Below are 25,103 nucleotides of genomic sequence, written 5' to 3'. Positions count from 1 at the left end.
CCACCAAAAGGTTTGCCACGAGCAGGAATAGAACTTGGGTTGCCGGGTTCATAATGCAGTGAAGCTAACCACTGCACCACTGCTCTCCAAACACATGTGAACCACACACACGCCTGCATTCAGCACTGGATTGATCATGGCTAATGGCGAGTTTTACAAAGGTTTGACCATTTTCATTTGACAATGATTTAGCCATAAAAAAAAATGAAATAGATTGACAGGAGACCACCTCAACATAAACAAAAGAACCAAGAGCAGCAATTCTCATCAGCACAGTCCCCACACATGCTACACGAACAACACACAGTATACGCGCCATTCCAGGCTGCGTTACACAGTGCATGCCATGTCGAAAACTGCTACAAAGCATACAACCAAGGCTAAAAATACCAATCCACTGTAAAACGTCGCCGGTGCATTGTGGGACCCCTCCCCCCACCCCCCGCCTCGCTGGAGAGAAGTGACGCAAGTGAAACTGGCCACTTCTGTGATGCCAAGCCACGCACAGCACATCCCGCAAACCCCATCACTGCAGCACATCCTGCCACCCGGATCACGCGCCACTCCGCCGGGATTACGTCTCGCTTAACATTCTCCCGTGAGTTGGAATTGCTTCGTTGTAACCGCAAAGTTAAAGATCTACTCAAATCCCTGGTCCGTGTCGTCCCATTTTACAGACGAGCTTCTAATCACATGACAGGACCGCGAGAGATGCCGGCGGCTTGGGAGAGGACCTTCATCCAGGAGTGGATTGACCAAAGGTCAAGAAATAAGAGAGGCATTCTGGGATATCTCTGCTATTCTATGGTTTCTGGAGGAGTGCTCATGAGGTGTCGTCACTGTCACCATCGCGGCGGCCTCAGCGCGTCGCTCTTCTGCGCCAGGGGAATGTTATCCTGGGCAGACATTCCAGCTATTCCGAGTCGGAGGCATAAACATCAACAAGTGGACGACATTTTACAACGTCAACACAACTGAGGACACAGAGGGCAGAATGAGTAAAGTTCTAAACGCATGGAGGGAAACACCATTCAACTTGCAACAACAAAACCTTCACCTTTCAGATACTTTATAACACCTTTAAATTTTTCTTCTAAAAATCAGTTTGATTAATTTAAAATGCCAGAAGAGTTATCTAAACAAAGAGTTCAGTGTAAGGTATTGGGAGTAAAAAAAACTCATGGCTTTGCAGGGAAACAAGTCCAGCGTGGTCAATTCCCTTTCCATCGTTTCACACAAACGCTCTTTCTGTTCGCCGACAGAAAGCCAAGAGCAGCTGCGCATTTTTGAAATACAATATTTCCTTTCATAGATTTTTTTTTAAGCATTACCCGACCTTCATTTTCTTTCATGTGAATGTGATATAACAAGCACCACCACCACACCCGCTAAGACCGCACAGGCGTGGCTACAGGCTGAGGATAAACGGCACACACCAACTTCCTCGTGTGCGCACCTTGCCCAGCTTGAGTAACGGGGGAACTTCGAAAGAACGTTTCAAAGTGACTTTTACAGCAATAACGATTTTTTTTCACTTGGACCGAGAAGCCAGTGACAATTATATTTCAAATTTCATGCGAATGTGACGATGGTCGTGCAAAAACAAGGGCAGACTATCCACTTAAAAACACTCGCCGTAGGGACAGGCACACCATTCTCTCAACCTTATCCTCGCTCCATCGGCACCAAGGGGACAACTTGTCTATTCACGTCTCTGTGCAACGTCTTCACACGAGTCACATCTACACGGGATAACATTTTAAATTTATGCTGTTGTTGTTATGACCACAAACATTTCTCAATCTAATCTTAAAAAGGAAAACTTTTACATTTCCTCCCCAGCCAAAAAAAATCCACAACCTCCCCCAGCCCAAAAATTCCCATAAAACAGGAGAAAAATGTGAGAAATGTAAAAAACCAAAAACTTTCAACCTTTTAAGGCAGTTGAGAAACTGCAGGCCAAGCACTCGCATCCCACCGAGCTTGTCAATGAGTGGAGGCCGGAGTGCTCCAGCGGCACCGGTGAGGGTTTGATTTGGCTCCTGGCCATGACTCAAGCGGGTTCTCAAGTGGAGCAAGTTGATCGTCTGTTGGGTCATCAAAGACTGCACCAAAAAGATTACCTACATTTGGTTTTGCACTTTTTTGGGGGGGAAAAAGAACAAATATTGCTTGTATTGTCACGCAAGCGCAATGACAATCCCATTGCAGAGCGCTGGGGGAAAGTGCGCCCCCTGCCGAGCAAAGGGCGAGAAATCCACTTGAAGGGTTTCTCCAGTGAGGTCGTGCGAAATGTCTCTTCCACGAGCCATCCCGTCAACAAACAACGTGCGCCACTCGAGATTTAGAAAAGATTTATCCTTTCCGTGATGACACAATACGGCCGAGAAAAGACAAACAGCGATGAAAAAAGCTTCAGGCATTGCCCGAATCGTTAAACAAGTGCCAGTTTTGGCCAGCATTGGTTCAAACGAGCCGGACGAAACACTGCATCTCAAAACTGGTACAGTTTCCCTGCGTTCCACCAATGCTTGCTCAATTATTGCCGATTGGATGCGTAAACAGCACTGTTGTTGTTTTTAAGGAGGGACAGATATATGTCAAAGAAGTGGAAAAACTTCTGCTTATTGAACCTGTTACTAGCACTGCCCGCGATTTCCATCGGGGCCACACGGCTGGGATGGAGGGTGACATTAGCGCAACGAATGAACCCGGCTCCACGCCGTGCGTTACCATGCAGATGTGCGCACTTGCCTGCCCGCGCGCCAGCCGGCAAAACTTTTTATTATAAGCGCAATGACATGATGAATGTAGTTTGAGTATTTCTGCCTGGAGGAGTTTTACTGCACCAAGTACATGACGAACCTTTGGCCACGCACGGCCCCTCGCCGCCTGGCCCCTCGCCCGCCTGGCCGCCGCACCTGCAGAGGTCCCAGGGCAGCTACACGCACTCAGGGCACTGTGATGGGGGGCACGTCACCCGTTCCCTGCCAAGCGTGGGCTCCTACTAATCGCGTCGCATTCCAGCTGCACGTGTATAAATACAAACAGGATTACATGTACACTATGTCCCAGCGCTGCCTGTGGCTCTTCGGTAAAGAGCAGTGAGCAAAAGCGTGGAACGAGACACTACGCCCGCCATTATCATAATTAATCCACGATCCAATGTTTTTTTATAGATTAGAAACCGGCTCTTCTCGGTGTTCTTGTAAACGCGTACAGTTGTCGATTGTAGACGACTGTGCAGGTGGCAACGTCCATATCTTCACCAACCCGCACTGACCAGCGGCATGGGGAGGGTACTCATCCAGCAGCGGATAAAGAGGTGTACATGTGTATAACATAGGGGAGTTGCTAGAAGAGCAATGCGCCTATTGGGTTGGCGTGGGAATTCTGCTTGACAATGTATTGTATCAAACACTGTACTCTAAACGCACGTTGAGAACCAACGTTCGTTTCCAGAACGTGGCTGCTATAAATGACCACAAGGCAAGCCACTTTGTTGAGATAACATTTGCGGCCAGATCGCTTCCGAGCTACATAGCTCAGTGGGCCTGACCTGGTAAAAAAAAAAAAAAATTGTAAAAAAATGCTTAGTTTAATAATATAGCACAATGTACAGAATATCAACGAGTGCAATCTCAGCCAAGTCTCTAAGAGGAGGGAGGCGAGTATGGTGCTCCGTGCTGGGTGGGAAGCAGCCGTGTCGGGAGGGCTGTGGAGGGAGTTCGATTCCCAGCCAGTTGTGAAGAACAGAAAACGCCGCAAACGCAATCACAGACAAGCATCAAAACGTAAAGGTGTAAACGCCGGGCCACGTTTTATTCAAGTGCTACCGTAGCTTTGGCGTTCCTAGGTCCGTGAAAAACAAGGGGATTTCAAAACGGATTTCTCCACCTTAATATATGCAACACCTTTACGGAAAAAAAACACATGCCGCTCTGGAAGGGAATTACAGAGTTGAGTAGCAAAGCGAGCCAGCGCTTTACCAGCGATAAGCAGGAGGCTGCAACGAGAGTTGTCTGTTTGCAGATCCGAGTGCCCTTCTCGGAGTGCAAACATGAAGCCAAGAGGTCAGACAGCCGGGGCACCACGTTGACATGCACATCTCTGAAGAGATGGCAAGTTGCTGCATATCCAACAGAAGCTACGCGGTGACAATCCAACGGTTTGCACTTAAGAATGAAGCAGGCTGCCGATCCGTGCCCCCGATGTAAAAGCATTCAGCTGGTAAGCATGTAAAACAGCAGCACGCATTTCAGTCAAATTGAAACGAGCCTTTTGCCTGTCCAAGGACGGGCGTATTGCAGCAAATCTGAAACTTGCAAGCGAAAAGCAGACCGCGACGTGATATTCATTGCATCAATTAGTGTGCAATTTGTAAGGGCGCGGTGACAGCCCTATTTCATTTTAAGGTTACAATCCCTTGTTCATCATGACGTCCTTTTTACTTCGATGTCTCAGTAGTGTTATGGAGATCGCGTGACGTGAGGGTTCTGCCTTTGATGTGAGAGTTGTAACTTGACGCCGAGGAGGGGGGAGGAGGCGCCTCGGCCCCCCCATGTGGAGTGACGTCACCCACTAATTATTATTAATGGTGGGGGGGGGGGTCCATTTGGAAGATGTCACCCACTCATGATTATTAATGTTGGGGGCTGTTCGATGAGGAGTGACGTCATGCACGGGACAGACATTCTTGGCTCATTATAGTAGTAAATAAGACAAACCAGGCTCTAGACACTAGGATTACTTCAGCATTGCAGGTTGTAAGTCACGTGTAATATGGCGAGGTTAATTCTGCAATGCAGATTTTTTTTACAGTACGAATCAGAAATTAACAGTATCAAGGTTGGCCCCAACTGCAACTTATAGTTTTCAGCTACTTGTGAATCCACTGCTAGATGAAGGCCTCTCCGTGCCACGTTAGTCATGGGTGATGCCTCATCACCATACTTCACCATGCTAGTCTGCACAGGTTGGCGAGTGGGAGGCTCAAGTCAGCCTCAGGTATCACTCGCCAATAGTGTCAGCTTGTGGCCAAGAATTGAAGTCTGGTCGCTGGGGACAAGGTGCAATATGCAAACCACTATGCCACTGCTCCACGCCAACTAAGATTAATCCCTCCAATTAAAACTAAAGTGTGTGTTACAGCTTGTATGTTTTAACAACCAAATTAGAAGATGCTCAAATATTTGCACACAAAAAACGCCAAAGTGATGAAATAAATATATGCATACGAGTCACATAATCCTTTGACGAGGTGTTTGTAGCAGATCACTTAAACTATTGCAATTACTGCTTAAGTCGTACAAAAACGAGAACAGCAATTACAATGCAGTTTTGAATTGTTAGAATGCAACACGATGGGGCAGCAAGAGCATAGCCCCCTGCATGTTGAGCCGGTAAGCCAAAAGGCCGGCAATCTTGTTTCCTGCCCCTTGATTTCACGCCCCAGGACATTCTTCGTAGAAGTGACATCCGTAATGGATAAACAGGCAAATGCTTGCGAATTGAGCCAGTTGGTTGCTCGACGATTATACCAGCTGTCCGTTAAAGCGATGGATGAACCGCTCTGCTCAAGGTGAACATGAAACATACATCTGCATTTTATTAACTGTCCAAGGTTATGCAACATTTCAGCATTTGTCGTCCTAAAAAAAGAGATGATCAAGCAAAGAGGATAACTGCCTTATTTTGAACATTACGCTGTGACCACCCACAAATAAGCATTTGCGACATTAATCAGTGGCCCATGTCACATCGCGCACATCGAGATGGCAATACTATGACACTTCATACGATTACTAGCTCCACAATCATCACGTCGTCAGTTTTTCTAAATATCATCATATTGTGCTCATCGTTGGTCCTTTGATTCTTTAATATTCCATTTCCTCATGAAATATTTATAAGAACGCTTATTAATACATAAATAAACGATTACCAATTAAATCGATGACCTCTAAAATGGTTTCCTTTTTCAGTAATAGCAAGTGTGCAGTATCAGCATTGTATATTTGGAAAGTTTACGTAAGAGGCAAACGTCATTGCCTCTGCGAGAACTCCACTGCTGCTCGCCCCGACACCACGTGGTGCTGCTGCCTGGAGCCGCCCGGTGGGCGATTCAGCACTCGGGAGTTGGGGCAGAGGCACAACTGTCCGTGCCCAAAAAACCGCAACACCTTCTGGCTGCTCTCGCTGGAGACTGCGCATCAGCCATGTAGCCCATTTCCGAATTGCAATTGGAGCCACTCACCTCACAATGTGGCCTCGATGATTAAATTATCAATTTTGGCTCGAGCCTTTTAAAAATAAGGGGGGCAAGATTTCACACGCTGCGAGTAGGTGCAGACGAAGCGATAACCTGACGTCGTATTACATCGCAAGGTTTATGCTTTAGTAGAGCTGAATGTGGTAAAGCTAAAAATCTTTACTAAATATTTGGTTCAACCATACATTGGGTGTATCCTTAAATCCAACTTGCATGTGAAGACCTCGCTGTATGAACCATGCCCGGCACCGTTATGGCATTACAGTCGACAGAAGACTTTCCCATCACAAACGTGACTTTTAAAGTTCTCCTTATGAGCTTGTATTAACATTTACGGCAAGCCATGACCTCCGTTGACTTGCGATACAATGGTCACCGCCATCAGGGTCTTGACACTGCACAGTGACCTGCCGATTCTGCAGGACCTTGACAGTTAACAAATCGCAAATTTTGAACGTGCAAGCAAAACATTTCCTCCTCCTTGAGACCACTTCCGATTCATAGTCCCCACGTGCTCTCCCACCACGGACAGGAAATAAATAAAGGGAGAAAAAAAACCCTGCAAATGTTTAACTCCACTGTAAACTACGTTGCCAGGTCATGTAACTGTTTATCTATAAACACTAATCATTAATCTCATTACCTCAAACTGTTTGTAGTCAGAGTCCCGGTAAGCAGCAGCTCCAGACAAGTAAGTATAGAAGTGTTTGTGTGCTACATAATTGCACTCGTCATGGGCATGTTCCTGCAGGTTCTGCAAATGCGAAGCCTGTATGTCACAAATGCAGAGGAACTATCTCTAGTCGTCACTCATCGTGTGTCACTGCACGCGGTTTCTCAGTTGGTTTTATCTTGCTTTGGTAGACACCGAGATAGCGACTTCCCAGCACATTCCTTTTCGGTTTGCAATACAGTATGCGGTTACCGCAAGGTATTTAATTTCAGCTACAGCTGCGGGCACGATACCAAGTGAACGCTCGCTAGGTTTCCGCCAAAAAACCCCATCGGGAGGAAAAAAAGGGACCGATAACGTTTATTGTCCACAAGCAATGTTTAAAATGTGCGATATTTCCCGCGACGCTCGCACAGTCGCAAGACTGTGAACGTCTACGCACGACGAGCTTTACGGAGGAGAAAACACGTGGCCAGGGCGAAAGCAGCTGCAGCGACAAGCCCACTTGAGCGGTGCAAACTGAGGCAGGCAGCATGCGGCAGGCAGCATGCGGCAGGCAGCAGGCGGCATGCCGCATGCAGCAGGCAATACGGCCGACTTGTGTCGGGACCAAGGCAGAAGCGGCATTGGTGAACCGCCTGTGCGAGGTTCGCCACGCACAGCCCTTTGGTCAATCCACTGCTGGATGAGAGCCTCCCCCACGTAGGTCGTCGTGGGAGTTATTTGAGCACAAAACTGTACCGCACTGCTCTGAAGAAATTCTGATTATCCAACATTTGTAACCCATGTCAAAGTGCTGCGACTTTGAATGGCTGATATGGACAATACTGAGCAGACCCCTCGTGAGTGCGACAAACGCGTGGGAGAAGAAGATGATGTTGATAATACTGGGGGCTCTTCCCAATATATAATGCTCGTTCAAGTGACAAGTTCACCAATAATGTTTTGAACGTTTCAGGCTGGTTTCCATTTCACATAGATGTTGCTTATCATATAACAGTGTGATGATACACCTCAGCCACTGCACTCACAATTACCTTGGTGTGAATCAAACTCATTTAACTACACAATGCGATACACTATATACATTATATAGACCAGGACCTTTAAATACCCCCACCGTTACATATCAATATCATCACAAGTAACACACACACGAATAAATAACCTTTACGGCCACCACTACGCGTCGGATCGTGTCTCACATTACCGACATGGAATGGGATTTTTGTAATAGGCACCGATGCAGGCTCGGGTCTTCTCGGGACCTCGGGCACATTTCTCCCATCACCGTCAGCCATGGTCAACCCACTGGTGGAGGAAGGCCTCCCCAAGCCACTGCAGCTACCTCTCACGATCTTACGATGAAACGATCCATCGGGCACTGCACAATGATGTGTACAATGAACAATGTTCTCAACAGTCCATTCAACCGTGTTACTCTTTATGCTTGGTGATGTATGCCACCCTTGTAAATGGCCTTGTAATCTCAGGCATTAAAAATTAATGCTGAAAGTCAAACGAGGCTTCCTCTGGCTCCGTGTGTATACAGTACTTGTGCAGTGGCTTGGTGTCTGCACATGCATGGCATCTAAATATGAAACAATCAATGTCACAACGCCCCATGCGTGTTGACTTTCTAGCAGCAGACGCAATTCATCAATATAGATTTTTATGGTCACCAACTCCCAATGCCACAGCTGCCGAGAAGGCACCCGCCCAAAGAATGTCATGTCTAGCAGCCAAGCTGCCCGCAGAGCGGCCTGCACGAATCGTGACCGTCCAGGAGACGCCCCAAGCCAGCAGAGGGGATGCTGCAGGAATTTGTATCGTGTGGTGATCCTGCTGCTGCTGCTGCTGCGTCCGATTAGAATACTAAAGGGTAGGACACTGGCGTGTGTAAACCATTCACAGCACTGAGTTCGGTGAAGGCAAAGACGCCAGTGTGCGAGCGTGTACGTGAGAAATATAACGACTACGAGCAAATTGGACGTTTACACCGCCAATACAACGTGTACCGAATCGTCCGTGTCAGAATAGAATATTATAAATTATTGCATAATGTATTCAAATAGGTATCCTGGGTAGCGACAGTACAAAGCACACAGTCCACACACGACGAGACCCACGTGGTGGGGATTGGAGTGCTGCTACAACTGGTGCGTGACAGAATCCAGGGGGTGCCCACCACACTCCTCGTGCAGGACCCAACTTGGATGCCCGCGATAAGCACGCAGATGCGCGCCAGCGTCACGTGTGATGTTGCGCGACTTTTATGTTCAAGGACATGACCATGACGTGCAAGCAGAGGCTCAGTCTACAACTAGACGAACGTGCACAACTACTGCGGCTTTTCAAAGCGCACCTCATTAGCCAAAGGGGGAGGTGGGAGACGAGCTCACAGGCCGAGCGACCGTGCGTCGGCCGAAAACATCCGTAGCGCCCGAGTTTATTTCGGCGTCACTCGGAGTGCGCGACACATTCCCCTGCTGTCGTTCACTTGTCAACGCCACGTAAGAGCCCCACGAAGCCACGGGGGACCACGTGGTGTGGCGACGAGACGGCGGCCTAGGCCACAAAAGTTGCCGGGGCGTTCAATCTTGATTTGAAGCTTGCGTTTCGATTTCCTCAGAAATCGTGCGAGCCAGTGCCCGGAATCCCAGCCCTGAGGTAAAAGCTCGTCAAATAAAACAAGTTACAACTAAAACAAGTTATACAGTAAATAAAACAAGTTCGAGATCCGCGAGCCGTACCAGGCATGCGCTCCGTGTCAGTCCGAGCTACCTTGACACAAGACGCGGGAGGTGTTTCTTTTTAATCAATCGCCTGCGCCTACTAAAACACGAGTTGCGATTGCGGCTTTCAAGACCTCTATAAAAAGGTTTCAGAACGCGCCATCAAGTTGCCTCAAAGGTGGTCCCCAGCGGGTTGTTTGAGAATCTCATTAATTTTTAGAGGGGCTTGTTTTGTAACAATTTTACTAGAAATACAAATAGAGTCTCAGCGAATGAAACCTAGAGCAATTTACAACAGAGATCAAACCGGTCTGACTACCGGTCCATTGCACAAATCCTACATCAAACCTGCCCGTACTGTACACACCAGCAATGCTTCGCTGTGGTGGATGTGCAATGTTGACCATCACAGGGGGCCGCCGTTATTTGAGGAGTCTCTCGCGCCTTTACAAAGAGAGGCACCTACGAGACGACCCGGATGCCACGGGACTTCGCTCGGGGAGACGGAGCGATGGAATTGGTTCACGCGCCGGTGCCGGCTGGGTGGACCGTGGCGTTGCGGTCTTTTGGCGAGGTGGGGGCAGCGGCTTGGGGAGGCCTTCATCCAGCGGTGGATTGACCATGGCTGCCGACGATGCATTCCCAGACAAAGAGTCTGTGCGATGGGTTAATGGATAAGAGTCGTTTACGTTTTGCACCTTTCAACCAACGCGTTATTGGTATTTTATCTACTGCCAGGTTAACTTGTGGATCGCATTTTACGTTCGTAACGCGACCGGCAGACCGCAAGATAGGTGACGTGGGTGGCGAGATGACTTGTTACTTTTATATATATATATATACCTTGTTGCCACAACCAGTTTGACGCGGGCCAGGCCAGGGTGGGGGTCGTGGTGGGGGTCGTGGTGGGGACGACGGCTCGACTCGTTTAAACGGGGCCCGCGACGAGACGCCACAACGTCGAAGCCGCTCCCGGCAACAGTGACGACACCAAGAGGAGGTTTGGAACGACGCTTTCACGATGACAAACAAAGCCATTTCAACGCTACCACCATAGACGTGGAGATTTATAAGATAAAACATTCCAAAAACCTATCTTTAGTAAAACACTTAAAACAATGCTTTAATAACATCACGTAGCTAGTTTGCAATTATTGACCTACACAAAAAAAACCTTACGTAAATTATACGCATCACTAGACTTTTAAATGTTTTTTCACATACTCATCAAGGGTAAACTGGTCAAATGTCAATTCATACAAGTAGACAATGTCTCGTTCACATGTACGTCTCTCCACATTTTTTTATAATTTACACAAACTGCGGCCTTCTGGGAGTGCGTAATTTCAACAGCATTGATTCAACGCAAGTCAACTCTGGGCCGGTTTCAACATTCAGTGTCTCACGAGGAGCCAGGCTCGCTTGAACCAATGGGAAGTGAACAGCCCGGTGTTACAGGCACGGAGCCTCTCTCCACGACGTGGGTTCAGCAGTGCGACCTCCAACTCCCAGGCGAGTCCACCTCCAGCACCTCGCTCTGCCACTGCCCACAACGCCAGCCCAGTCGGTTTTGATGCTACCCAGCAAGGCAATGTTCTCCCGGGGCTAGTCACCAGGCTGCAGTGAAGAGGATTATATAGAAGGTTGAAAAGTCAAATGGAGAGGTGGGGAAAGCAAACAGGGAGGGCACCAAGTCATCGCAAGATGTGTGGGATTGCAGTAAAAGCAACTATAAATTAACCGGATGGCGGTACCCTGGTGTACCATAGTACCGCCGACTCATCTCGACGTACTCACGATGCACCAACTACGGTGTGTACGAGCGTTCAGAGTTTCAGCGCAATCGTCCTCGCAGCGTTTCGACATCGCGGAGTAGCACCGATTTTGGATTGATTGGTACCCCAGTCGCGGAGTGAAGTACACCCCTGGAAAAAAGTGTCCCATAAATAAAATATTTAATTGCCTCGGCCTCTTTATATTATTTGGTACCCCAGGGTATGGCCATAAGGATCAAATAACTGAAATAGACTGCACTTGGGAAAGGAATCGAAATGAATCGAAATATTTTGTAAATCTTAACGAAACTCTGACCACACGAGATAAAGGATACACGTGTTGGTCCAGTGTTTCCGATTTAAAATTATCTAAATCAGCTCGCAGATTCGGTTACATAAGGACCGGTTCAAATCAAACGCTTTGATCAATCGGAGAAGTGTAATTATCAATACAGTACGAGTAACAAATAACAGTGCCAAGGATTTCCCTGACGATACTCATGGTAAAAAGGTTTTAAGAGAGATACAAAACAAACGATTAAGACCAATAATTTGACAAAGCAATGTCTCAGTGGATGGCCAGTAATACGTGAACAGGATTCAAGTCAATTGACCAATAAGCTTACTGGAAACCACACGACTGTTCCCGACTAGGTACTGAATGGATCTGCTATTTTGTATTTGCACTGTGGCTTAACTTGGCCGCCATGCATTGTGATGAATATTTCACCACTTCGTACTGACAGCAAGGTCACACCATTTATATTTATAGGCGCCTACGGTCGTCACAGCATATAGGCCGTTAATAGAGGGGACACAAGAACGACATGTGCACTCATGCTCAGCACCTTGATGAAGGGTGCACATTTATTTGTGTTTCAGATTTATCAGAGTATGACGATGCTATTCATGGCATTGATGTTGACGGTATTTTTGGGACGGTCATTTTTTTTTATCCATTACTCATAAGTGAAATTTTTGGTTGGACCAAAATAATGATTTGGCCAAATCTGTGTTGAGAAAATGCTGACATATTGCACGAGCCACTCATTTGAGGCCCGGCCACACAAGGGGAGATGCAAAACCACTTCAGATCCCACAGATACTGGGCATGCTCATGAACTGGACGGAACTGTTCGGGTTACAGCTCCGTGTGTGCAAAGTGCTATACCACCACTTCCTAATGGTTTACTGTACAGCAGGAAATTGCATTTAACTGTAACATGGGGGGGGGGGGGGTACAGGGTTGCTGATAAGCAAATTTGCAAACAAGAGGAAGTGCCATGAGATTGTTTACAACGTCCAAGTGCATTGATACCTGTACCACCACGTGGCCCTGGCCACCCAACATTGCATAACAGATATGCCACAAGTAACTGGATTCAAGAGATAGAGAATTACCGATATAACAGGCAGTTCCTTGTGCAAGCAGGTACACGTGCCTAAACGTGTCGTGAGGAGCGGTTAGCGAGCTGCACTACGAATCCAGCTACCAGAGTTCGATTCCCGCTCACGGTCAACACCGGGGACAATTCTATGAAGCGGTCCTGGCCCTCCCTACGAGGTAAACTCAGTCTCAGAGGACTACCTGCTGTGGAGTGTGAACATCACTGGGGAGACGAAGGTGACCGAGAATAGTTCTGGCCACCCAGCCCGTCATGTGCCGTTCGGGATTTCGAAGGTGCTCGCAAAACAGCACCTGTCTCAGTCTAAGGCTATATGGGGCAGTCTTTGTCTATGTATTAACTGTTATTATACAACAAACACCGCAGTATAATTCTCCTAATTTCGCTATCCTCTCTGTTAGTCGCGTTATCTGAAAAGAATGGGGGGGGGGGGGGGGGGGGGGTCTAAATATACTTCCTCCAGGACCCGGAGACCATTTGGATGATGGGAAGAAAAAACACTTCAATGGGATCATGACGTCCAGGCTGCTGTCACGAGCCCCTCGTGTTTTTGTGGCGATCACGCAGACACTTGATCTCGTCCCGGAATTTGAGCAGTGACCCCGCATCACAAAACGTAACTCCGTTGAGGCGGCATTGCGATTAGCACGGTTGGCTACATAGTGCGAAATAAGTACATATCTACGATACAAATCGCCTATTACCCAATGGATTATAACGGTTGAATTAAGGAGCTGCTACTCTTATCCACACAAACACATCTACCGTCATTACAGGTTCACGTTTACTGCGTACAGTATATGCACGTACGCTCCACAAGCATGCGATCTGTCACGATGACGGACTTTAGCGTATACTCAAAAACCGATTAAATGACAGCTAGTTGAGAACACGATTCCTGGCTCCATGTTGTAATAGCTTGCCAAGTTACGGCACTAGATTGTCATTGTTATTACTATTAACAGAGATTAGGGGTGTAAACATGCAGATATTCTTATATTCACAAGGCACGCATCAAGTTGGCTGCCGTGTCGGAATTTATTTGTACGGGTTGACTCTGTACGTGGCGGGTTCATGCTGCAGGTTCACTCTGCACGCGGCAGGTTCACTCTGCACGCAGCAAGTTCACGCGACCCCTGCTGCCACGAGAGGCCACACACACACCACGATTGGGTCAAAGGGATCAATAGCTATTCAGGACAAAGCATTCAATCCTGAGCGGAAAATCATTACAGGCTCAATCGTCACGGTGACAAGTTTTTTGTGCGTTTAGTTTATCATCCCTCCGCCCGCACCTTCCAATAACATGGTTGGCTGCGTATGGTGCGAAAGAAGTTCAACATGCATACAATCCCAGTGATAAGTTGTAACAGCTTGGTGAACTTGTGAAGCAGCAGAATTTCAGAGATCCAGACCCAAACCTGGTTAACAACTGTGGGTGGCATCTCAATGGCCATGCTACAGGCACCCAACACCACTCCGTCCCATCAGCATTACACTTGGAGACCTCTTTTTCATCATTATTCCGTGAACAGTCCCAAAAGCCCCAGCGGCCACAACACCAAACATCACCAGAAAAGCTTAAACCGTGCCAGGTGATTACCACGAGAGCTTGTGCGAGAGTGACGACACCCTAAGTCGAGCAGCGCGAGGGAAGACGCAGAAAGCGAAGCCAACTGCGGTGCGGGCGAGTGAGGTGGGCTCACGTGAAGCGTGGCGCTTTGAACAGTGCGGCCGAGGACAAAACATTCAGTGTCTAGGCAGACCTAGTCCCCGACACGGGGAAGGAAGGTCATCGTCCAGGCTCGACAACTCCAGAGAACCGCCAGAATAATGAGGTCACAACAGAGACGTGCGGCCGCTGCTACGGCCGCTGCTACGGCCGCTGCTACCGCTGCCGAGCCCTGCAGGAGCAGCAAGGCACTGTGTGCGCGCTGGCAGCTGTTGGTGCTCAGGAGTGGCACGCGCGGCAGCTGAGACCAACAGCTGAGCGCCCAGCAGCAGCAGCAAGCGATATTCGTCACGCAGCATAACATCATCCGCAGCGTTATCACGGCAGCAGTCACAATACCCATGGAGACACACACACACAACCACAGTGCAGACACCACTACAGATGCATGTCATGTATCACCGATGTAGCTATGTTAGTTATAGAGCACTTGATTTATATTCAAAGAACGTATAATTAACCAAATATACTGCCGGTGAATACCAGTTCAGATTATAGTATTATAAAAATGTACGAATACTAACATTGTACCAAATATTCGTTCAACAAAAAAGACAGTAATATGGAAGAACTGAAAAGAGTGCATGACAAGTAGCAGCATCAATGAAGTTTCTGTAAAACTAAAAATAATTTAGGATCGCCACACAGATGGTGAGAAACTCCCTTCCCGTGGGCATCGAGGAGGTGCCATACCCCGGCTCGCCAGGACAAGGCAGCACAGCAAGCCGACTAATCGTCATCAGTTTCCATCTGTATGGGGATGGAGCGTTGCTCTCTCGCGCACACGCGTGGGTTTTCTATGGGTACTCCAGTTTTCCTCCCACTTGTATAATAAACACTCATCGTTAATTGGCTGAAAACATCTTAAAATAAGAATTCCAATACAGGAATCGGTGTGACTTTCCGGGAAAAACAAGTAAAATACGTACAACAAGCCGCATGAGCCGAGTGATTTCCATTGCTAACACGAGGGGCAAACCATATCTGCACTTGGGCATGGCCCCCTTCACCAGTCCACACTCACCAGCACATCGAAATGACAGGTCTTCGTGCAGAAGTGGATCGACTCAGGGCTCCATAACAGGTTTTTTTGGGTTAGAGATGGCATACAAGTATTAATTTGTCGTTAAATCCACCACCACCCAACACAGCCGATTAGTAAGGTTTGTCACGTAAACATAACATGCCAATTCGTTACGAGTACAGCACACCGGTGTGTTGGAGAGGCAACAAATCTGGCTGTCGCCTGATAAAGCTAGTTGTAATTAATGGTGAAACACTCAGATTGCAAATGTTGTGGCTTGGCTTCCAACACGCCGGTGTGCTGTACGAGTAACGAATTGGCATGTTCTGTTTACGTGACAACCCTTACTAGTTGGTTGTGTCGGGTGGTGGTGGGTTTAACGACACATTCACATATTTACGCAATGTAACCAAAAGCAACCTGTATTATGCATGATATTGGTCACGAAAGCCTACGTATTAAACCGACTCAGGGCTGCAAATAAGCTATCATAACGTAAGCTGGAGGCAAATTAAGCAGTACTGTACTCGCAGCAGCATCATGCACCGTTCCATGGAATCCCCCCCCGAGGCTGCCGGAGCTAATGGAGCGCACGCACACAGGCACGGGCTTTCACCTGCCCCGCTTCGCAACTCCCACTGCAACACCACCTCTGCGTGGCACATCTGGAATACCCCCAAGCCTGCACACGCCTTGTGTTCGAAGCGGCTCACTTAATGCATTTTCTTCGGTGGCGTCACGACCGCATTTACTGTGAAAATTACACGATTTGGATTACACACAGCAGTCACCACCCCTTACTGGCAGACCGATTATTACCACCCGCTTGCAGGAGAGGTGCAGACTCGCCTTGCACCGCGCGGGGACAGCTGCCACTAGGGGTGACCTTTCGAATGTCCAAGATGACATTTAAACGCAAGCAGCTCTTCGCTTGTCAAGCGCTCTGGGACACATCGTCGACGACGCGATATCAAAAAACAATTGTAATTGTTCACAACCGAGTGATCTGTGTGGCGTGGCAAGTTCACTCAGTGGCTAAAGGCTGCATGCTGCTTGTAGCTCACACAGCACCCTATTACTCTAACAGTTCACGAAGAAAACCATCTGTGTCACGACTATCCCTCCGAGTGAACCTAAATGAGATCACATGCTGAAAATAACCCGCACGTATGGTACAGCTTACCGAAACATCTGTGTGGTTTATACAAGTCACCCTGTATTTCCAGGAGTCACTTACAGCTACAGTACAGCAATGAAAAATATTGAACCAGCAGCTTACAGCTTCAGGCAATCCATCAGACATGCGTGCGACTCTTGCAGCGCCAGCGATTCTCTCCGCCAAGGAGACGCAGCCCTATCGCTATCGGGAGAGAGAAATGCTGCAGGACAGCCGGCTTGGTGGATACGGGCTGTTGAAGGCCGTGTGAGGAGGGTGCCCAGAGTAGTAGGGCAGACTCGGCCAAGCGTGTAGCCAAGCGTGCTGCTGCTGCACCACGACCAACCTTCTGTTCCAACCCACGGTATGAATAACTGGCTGCCTGCCCCCAGTTTATGCATTGTCGACACGACGTTTATGTTTACAGCACCAGTTGCTCCGATCAGAAAAGGGGGGGCGGGGGGGGCAAAGAATAATTCACGGAGATGACGATGGCCGAGCATCGGTCTGGTCAGACAAGCTGGAACACTGGGATCAAGCGTGGACGTGGTGTGCGGCATGAGTCGCGAGGAGCCACACGCAGTCATCCTGGTCTGTGTGGCCAGACTTCAGCCTGAATAGAATGTCTCGTAACCATGCCAAAACACAACAACAAGGGCACACACTCTTGTTCCAAGTAGACTGCACGTGCAACAAATAACTTTTCGTGCATACAAGAACAATCAGTTAGTGCCCCGATGTTCAAATGTGCGTTGGGGATGGCAATTCCTTCGCTGGCTTCCAATCAAATGCAGGAAAAACTACAAGATTGCCCTCCCTGCCTTAAAGGTCTCGGTGCACTTGCACGCACCTCTCTCCCTCCTCATTTTGCTTCGTATGTCTTCCACTACAGCCACCAGATTCCTGTTAAATCCCACCAGTCAACCTCTGGTCAATCAAAAGTGTTTTTTTAATTCTCTTATGCTGGTCCTATGGTCTGGAACTCCTGTCCTTTTGAACATCCACAATGAAGATTCACTCCCCTGTTGTTACTGGCTCAAGTCGTTCCTCTCCTTTACCTAAGAATTACCATCTATCATCCCCCATCGTCACCAGGAAAGTGGTCGACCCTAGAACTGCTGCAGAACAGGGCATGGCATATGTGCCGTCACCTCCTCCAATGGAAAATGAAGAACAGTCGTGCAACGTGGCTTCAATGGTCACAAGAGCCAGACCATGGATCACACAATCCCAACACTGCCGATTCATGGGCAATTGCACCACCATGCACTAAGCCGTCACAGAGCCTAATTAATTACTTAATAACCGGGATAGACATGTTGCAAATTAAATCTCGCCATATCAAATAAGAAGACCAACTCGCTACCCCAACACGGATTATTACATCTCCCCATCGTCTGCTTACGCTCCTTGTGGTTTCTTGAGATGTAGTGGCAAGTGAACACCGAGTACATCAAAATTCGAGGCACAAGGCAGTGCCAGAGTTTGTATTTCCTGGCCCACAAATATTTCTGTGGGCCAAGCGCAATCATGGTGTCCTATGGAGGCAGGCACATGAGTGGGAATGATACGGATGGTAGCACTGCCATTTTACAAGCAAGTTTTAACACCGAAGATAACAGATAAAAGGGTAAAAACCTCTCATTTTGGTACTAGCAAAGGAGGTCCCACGTTGTACACTATTACATAACATTACTCTTTCAACATTATGTGCTCGCAGACTTAAAAATGAAATTAACCCGACACTATGCTGCAGTCAGTCTATAAATCTTCATCTCAAGTGGGTGCCATACGTCGTGGTGATGCCACGTGGTATGAGGAGGAGTGGTGCCATCACCACGACCACAAACCCAAGTCTATTTTTATTCTAGCACGGTGGGGCTATCGCAAGGGCGACTTTCCACGATGCATGCACATGCAGCGATGAGCGCAGCGATATTGTTGCACAAGTGACGACGAGACGTCGCCAGGGTGACAGTCACACTACGTGCCAGACAGGAAAGATACGCCCACAAGCGTGGGGGCTGGCCACGTTGCATGTACGCACGACTATGCTGCAGAGTTAAGTGATATCGCTTTGTAACCTGGAATATGATTCTTACTTCTGAAACTCTCTCAAGCAGAGCCCACGGTCACAATGTTAAATGTGGCCCAATGCTGTGATTATGCCGAGCATTTGATGTGTTTAGCCTTTTGGTCAATGCTCAATAACAATTACCATAATCGTCGTCTTGCCGGTTGAGATGTGCCTTGCGCAACCCAAATAATCATTAGAACAAATCAATAAAATATCAATCAAGGAATTTAACCAAGAGAGTTCATGTATTTTTTTCGAAATGGAAGCACCTAGAAATATCCGAGCCGTGCGCATTATGAGTATTGCACCGTCATACAGACACAGCACCGGTATTGCAGGTCGTATGCTCTCATATGGAGCTCAATTTTATTAAAAATTAAAAATTAACAAACTTTGTATGGATAGAAGTTTAATTGTCTTTACAAAAACCGATCCTACTCGCAAACACAGAAATTGTCTTCCCTATTGAAAAAACAAAATAACGTAGGGCATAGTGAACGAGAAATAGGCGACACATGGCAAAATGCCAACCAATGATTCAGTCAGCTCTAATAATAAACCCGTAACAATGCATAAATCACCAAACAAATGCCAAATGTGCTATTCATGAAAAACACTTCCACTTTGCAAACTACCAAAATAAAAAATTGAGGTTTTGATTAGAATACTATATGCCATTTACCTGAAATTTCATGGATACTTGTGATATTAAGGGAGGGTTATGCCCAATTGCAGAGCCAGGATTTTCAGGTAGAGGGGGCAACCCCTCCAGCAATGAAAAATGATAAGAGTTGTTATAGCAAGTAAGGACTTGTCCCTTGCTTTTTATTCGACGCGCGTGCGGCGATGGCGCAGTTATCGATCGAGGGTCGAATTCGAACCGCGTTGTGATCGGCATCGCGCTCGCTGAAGGTGTTTATCTTCAGGGAAGTCGTGCACTGTATACGCAACTGCGCACAATTCTGCGAGTTGCTTATAACCGCTTTGCCGTTACTTATTGACAATTATGGACTCAGACTATTGTCCTATCATCTCAAAGTCCCTGGCACGTAATAATATGCTACAGTGGCAGTGAGGGTCGCAAATTGCCGATTTATTACTAATAAACCCCAATGATGAGATCGAAATTAGGGATTTCGATCAGATCATTGGGGGGGCACGTGCCACCCCCCCTGGCTCCACCAGTGGTTATGCCTCCATCAGGTCTTCCTGAAATGCATGACAAAAATACTTCTGGACATAATGGGCTCCGATCTGGTTATAAAGTTAATCAATCTGTATGAAGCACGTAGTGGAAAATTATCGCTCTACTTCATCAGCACCCAACAGCCCACAAGAGACAATGTGTTAGTGTATTCCCCGTCCCCCGCCCCAACTCTAGGACCCAGTGTCCCCCCTCCCCCGCATGGGAGAGCGCTCAGACCACTCCTTGAGAAGTCAGAGGTCGCATTGACCCTGCAGTAGCCAGCATCACCCGGTTCCCAGCACTGCATTGTTACGCAATCAAGTTCCACGGTCTGGGTTCTATTGTTTATCCACCAGGGTCACCTTTGTCTGTGCCCTGGCCTCACATTCAAGTTCCACCGTCTGGGTTCTCTTGGGAGCCACCAGGGTCACCTTCGGCTGTGCCCTGGCCCCCGACAACAAAGCGTGCGTGGCATCCCAACACGCGCGTGCACACAAATCCACAACAACGCGAGGCTCTCCATGCTCTCGGTAAGGGGGGGGTGGCATCGTTGTGCAAGTCGGATTTCGCAATGACTCGACTCAACGTCACGCGACTTGTGTCTTCTGTGATGAGCAGTTTGTTTCGTGAGCACATAAGACTATGTAAGTTACTTAGTCTGCTTGAGATGCCACTACAGGTACTGTAATGATGATGATGATGATACCGGTTATTACTATCGTGGGTATAGTTCTGGAGGTACTGTTATGGACCTGTTTTCTAGCACGTGGCAATGATGTTGGGGTGACAGTTGTAGCGATAGTATTGGTGATGTCAGTGGCAATTATGTTGTTGGTGGTGACAATGTTGGTCGCAGTGACGTTGAAATAATGGTTACCATTTCCCCATTAGAATTAATTATATGGTGGTAGTACTATTGTAATGGTTCAGTTAGTGGAGGTTGTGGGGAGTGGGAGTGTAACCGTGCGCTGCGCTATGAACCCGGGTTCCATTCCCGCTAACCAGTGACGATAATCTGAACCGGTCCCGAGCCTCCCATAGATCGATTCAACCTTAAACGAGTACCTAGTGCTGTGTAAACATCGCCACTAGGGAGACAAAGGCGGTCGGGCATGGTGCTGGCACTCCACCCCCTTGGTGGTAGCTCGTACTGGTAACACGTCTATCGAATCAACCGGTCACAACCCGATTCAGCCATCCAAGCACCTCGCGTACTTCTCCCCATCCACCAGGTCCTCCATCGCGTCTCTCGCCACGACCGTGGGATGAGGTTACACGCAAGCCCTCTTGGACTCACGCGACTCGCCTCCAACACTGGCACCTTCATGCCCCAGGATGCTCGGAAAGCCGAATGGAGTTCACACGAAAGATGCGACGCAGAAATCCCCTGGATTCGATCTTCCGAAGTTAATGGGCCACAACCCTAAACCACATCCACACAAACCATGGCAGTGGAGTAGATGGGGGGATTAATCTTGATTTGAAACTTTCGTGACTGCAGGAATCCACTCTCTTTGGTTTTTTCGGTAAATTCACGTAGGTATAAAATAAAATAAATCACATTTTATTTTATACCTACGTGACTTCACCGAAAAACCCCAAGAGTATAGATGGCGGGATACTTGATGATGCACAACTGTAACATAAGAAGCTCTCCGTTGTGCGACTTTGGTCACCCAGAACACAGCGTGGGGCATCTTAGGAGCACTCAACGCCCGATTCACAAGGAGGGAGGAGGGCATCGTCCCAGCGATGCACCACCACCACCACTCAGCAGCTCAAGACGCAATCATCAGGCTCATCAACCACTTCAAATGGAAAATTACAGCCATAGGAAGAAGTGGAATCAATCTACGCAGGGCGTTAAAAATGTATGGCATTCCAGTTATTAAAACGATAACGATGGAACGGCTACATTGACGCCGGCATAAAGTAACACAACATAATATCTAGATTCAAGCAAGGAGACTCAACGCGGCTAAGTAATTTTCCGACAATTAGACCATATCACCGCAGAATTAAAAGTGTAAAAAGCACATGGAAAATAGACAGCAGTGAGTGACGAGATGGCCAATGGTAGCCAAGGGAAATGTACTGCAGGAAACGGGTAAATCCATTAAAGTGGGGGCTAAATATAAAAAGTGTACAGTATTCGAGAAACTAACGTCTTGTTCGCGTTCTCTAAACAAAAAGATAATTACTTTGGAGGGTTTACAACGGATAAGCACAACGGAATATCACACGGAGGATTAATATTGAAGGCGGCTCTTGATAGTATAAAACATATTAGAAAGAAGAGTGCGCCGATGGAGCTGGCCACGCTTGACACCGAGCGGCACCATAACAATGAGGCATGTTTACAATCGGCGTGCACTCGCGGCCACTTGACGTGGACACGTTTCACGAATGTCACGGGGGGGGGGGGGGACAAAACACGAGGGTGCGCGAAGCAGCATGGAGGAGGAAGCAGCATCAGCGATGGATAATCAAGAGGCACGCGAACCAGAGACGACCACCGTGCTGCTCGCTTCAACACAAAGGCCCCCCCCCTCTCTGGCAGGGCCCATCGCGAGCCGGGCGGGTGCTGCTGGTGGCCGCGATGGTGGCCGGCGGAAGAGACTGGGGAGAGAATGACAGCCAAAGGAGGGAGAAGGCCCACGCACAAGTGTGGACCTCTACCGCGGAGATGGAGCGATGGCGAGACGAGCTCGTGGACATTTAGACGGTCTGTGGCATCGCAGCAGGACTAGGAGGGGTGGCGACAGAGTGGAGGAAGCCTTCATCGAGCAGTGGATAGAACACGTGGCTCGCTGTGATACAGCCATTGTGTGCGCAGTGGTGTTACCGCTGCAGCCGACAACGGCGGTGTGCTCGTGGCAATGGTGGCGAGCGGCGGTGGAATGGAGGAGGCGGTGGCTGTGGTAGCGATGTGGAGCTTTGACGGCGGGTTACTGAAAGCGATGGCGTTTGGAGGCGATGGTGGTGGTGGTGGTGACGGCCGTAGCAAAGCGAGCGGCAGGCCGCTGCCATCGGCCGCCGTGCGAGTGGGTGGGGGTGGAGGTCGCGCCGCCACTCACAGAGGCGAACATTCGCACGCAGAGCAGGCGGCCGGGCATCCCCGCCAGCAGCACGAACAGGGCCAGCCCCGTCCCCCACGCAGCCATGCCGGCGGCCCGCCGGTTGCTCTTCCTCTCCCGGGGAGGGCGCCGCGCTTTTAAGGATCCCAACGCAGGGAAGCGCCCCGCGTCGATCGCTGCCAACAGAGGCCGGTCGCGCCGGGCGCGCCGGGCGAGCGAGCGGGCGGGCAAGGCGAGCGGCCCACACGCACTCGCACACGACACACAGAGTGGACACACACACACACACAGCCCCACACTGCCACACACACTCCCTCCGCCGCCTCTCTATAAGCCCAGCGGAAACCACGTGGGCTCCCCCACCCACCCTGAAAACCCCATGCGTGTCACGACGCGAGTTAATTTATGCACGGCCACGCCCGCTCCGGCAATAGCCACGCCCACTGCTGCAATAGCCACGCCCACTCCGGCCATAGCCACGCCCACTGCTGCAATAGCCACGCCCACTGCTGCGATAGCCACACCCACTCCGGCCATAGCCACGCCCACTCCGGCTGTGACCACGCCCACTTTCAACGTGACCGCTCCCACGTTAGAACTCCACGCCCGCCGCTTTCACCATCCGCCGCAGCAACTGTGATGTTCCCGCGGCGCTTGTGCCAGGCTAGGTGCACCTTAAAAGGCCACGTGAAGCGTCGTCGGCTCGCTGGCAGGAGGTCACAGCACAGACACGGGTGATGTGGGTAGACTGAGACCACTGGTGGATGCACCAACTGTGCCAACTTGCTGCGTTGTATACGCCCGTCGCTCCTCCGCCCTCTGCTGTTGAAGAGTTAACCCACTTTATAATTGCAGTTTCATCAGTAAGGCAACTTCCATCGACTATTATGGCTAAGGAGCCATGATACTCGAGTGGTAGTGCCTTACGCTGACAATCCCTACTGCAAGCCAGCCTGCAGCAATGCGGAATATATTGAGGGAGGAATGAGTCCCTGGTTCGCACCGGTAAGTAGTCAAAGAGGGAGAAGACCAGAACTGTAATTGACACGGCTCTGGGTGTACGTCTTGGTCTAAATGGGTGCGCCACTTAACATTTACAGTCGTGAGCGTGTCAAACAAGCCGCCGGCTCTCGCTGGGACTGACTCACCATCCGTCCCAAGCTTGCCAACGTCCCCTCGTCTTGTGAACACTCAAACCAGCCTGGGCCATGCCATGCACGCCCGTTAAATCCAGGCCCCTGGGAATTGGCCTGAAAGTGAGCCTGAAAGCAGATGTCGAGAGCCATTGTTTTATTAATTGTTATCGCGTTTCAGTAAGCTACCAGCACGGTTGTATTTGTATGAAAGGATAACTCGACTTGGACTGAATATGCCAGCTCACGGGTGCCCTCGAGTGGACTGATGCGCACGCTGTGTGAGACGTGCGTGGTTCAACACGCGCTCAGTTGAATAGCAGCATTAGGCGAATTTGCATGCGTAAAATAACAACTATTGTTGGTGCATTTTAATGAACAACAAGAAGACAAGTGCACTGAAGGGAACACGTGTGTATTATTTTTTACTTTGGATTGAAACATGTTGTGGTCAATACGTTCGAAGCTTAAATAAAATAAACAAACTGTATTAACACCATATTTTGGTAGAAGTTATTACATGTGTCGTGTGAATTCTTAGTCGGGGATTTTTATTTGCCATCATCCGTAACGATAAATGTTGTCTGCTTATGTGAGCGGTTTTTTTCTTCTGATTTGTTTATCCTGAGATCCACAACAGAAGCTCTTGCGGTCATCCACCCGTGGATCACGATGCACGGGTCGGCCACCGCTGCCATCATCAATGTAACGAACACTGCGCGTTTCTGCTTCCCCGAGTGATTGATGCCGGCCACACTACAGTTACAAACATCGCTCCCTAGCCCCCATTAAAATGACTGCCGTATCGTCAATGTCATTAACACTACCGCACCCACAATCCCCAGCGACACATTTAGC

The 25,103-nt window shown here is 48.7% G+C and overlaps 1 protein-coding gene across 1 annotated transcript in view; it reads right to left on the bottom strand.

Annotated features, from left to right (window-relative positions):
* LOC133343278 (uncharacterized) overlaps positions 1-23,436 on the bottom strand; it is a 34,679-nt gene extending 11,243 nt beyond the window's left edge. Inside the window, exon 1 of the mRNA XM_061552743.1 lies at positions 23,113-23,436. Coding sequence (XP_061408727.1) covers positions 23,113-23,199 — 87 coding nt within the window. The 5' untranslated portion in view covers positions 23,200-23,436. The remainder of the gene's footprint in view (positions 1-23,112) is intronic.
* Positions 23,437-25,103: the final 1,667 nt, after the last annotated feature.

The sequence above is a fragment of the Lethenteron reissneri genome, chromosome 17, assembly GCF_015708825.2.
Source record: "Lethenteron reissneri isolate LAM-NWPU_2019-01 chromosome 17, ASM1570882v1, whole genome shotgun sequence".
Taxonomy (NCBI): Eukaryota; Metazoa; Chordata; class Hyperoartia; order Petromyzontiformes; family Petromyzontidae; genus Lethenteron; species Lethenteron reissneri.
Note: the sequence above shows the minus strand (reverse complement) of the source record. Positions and strands in the feature narration are given on the sequence as shown.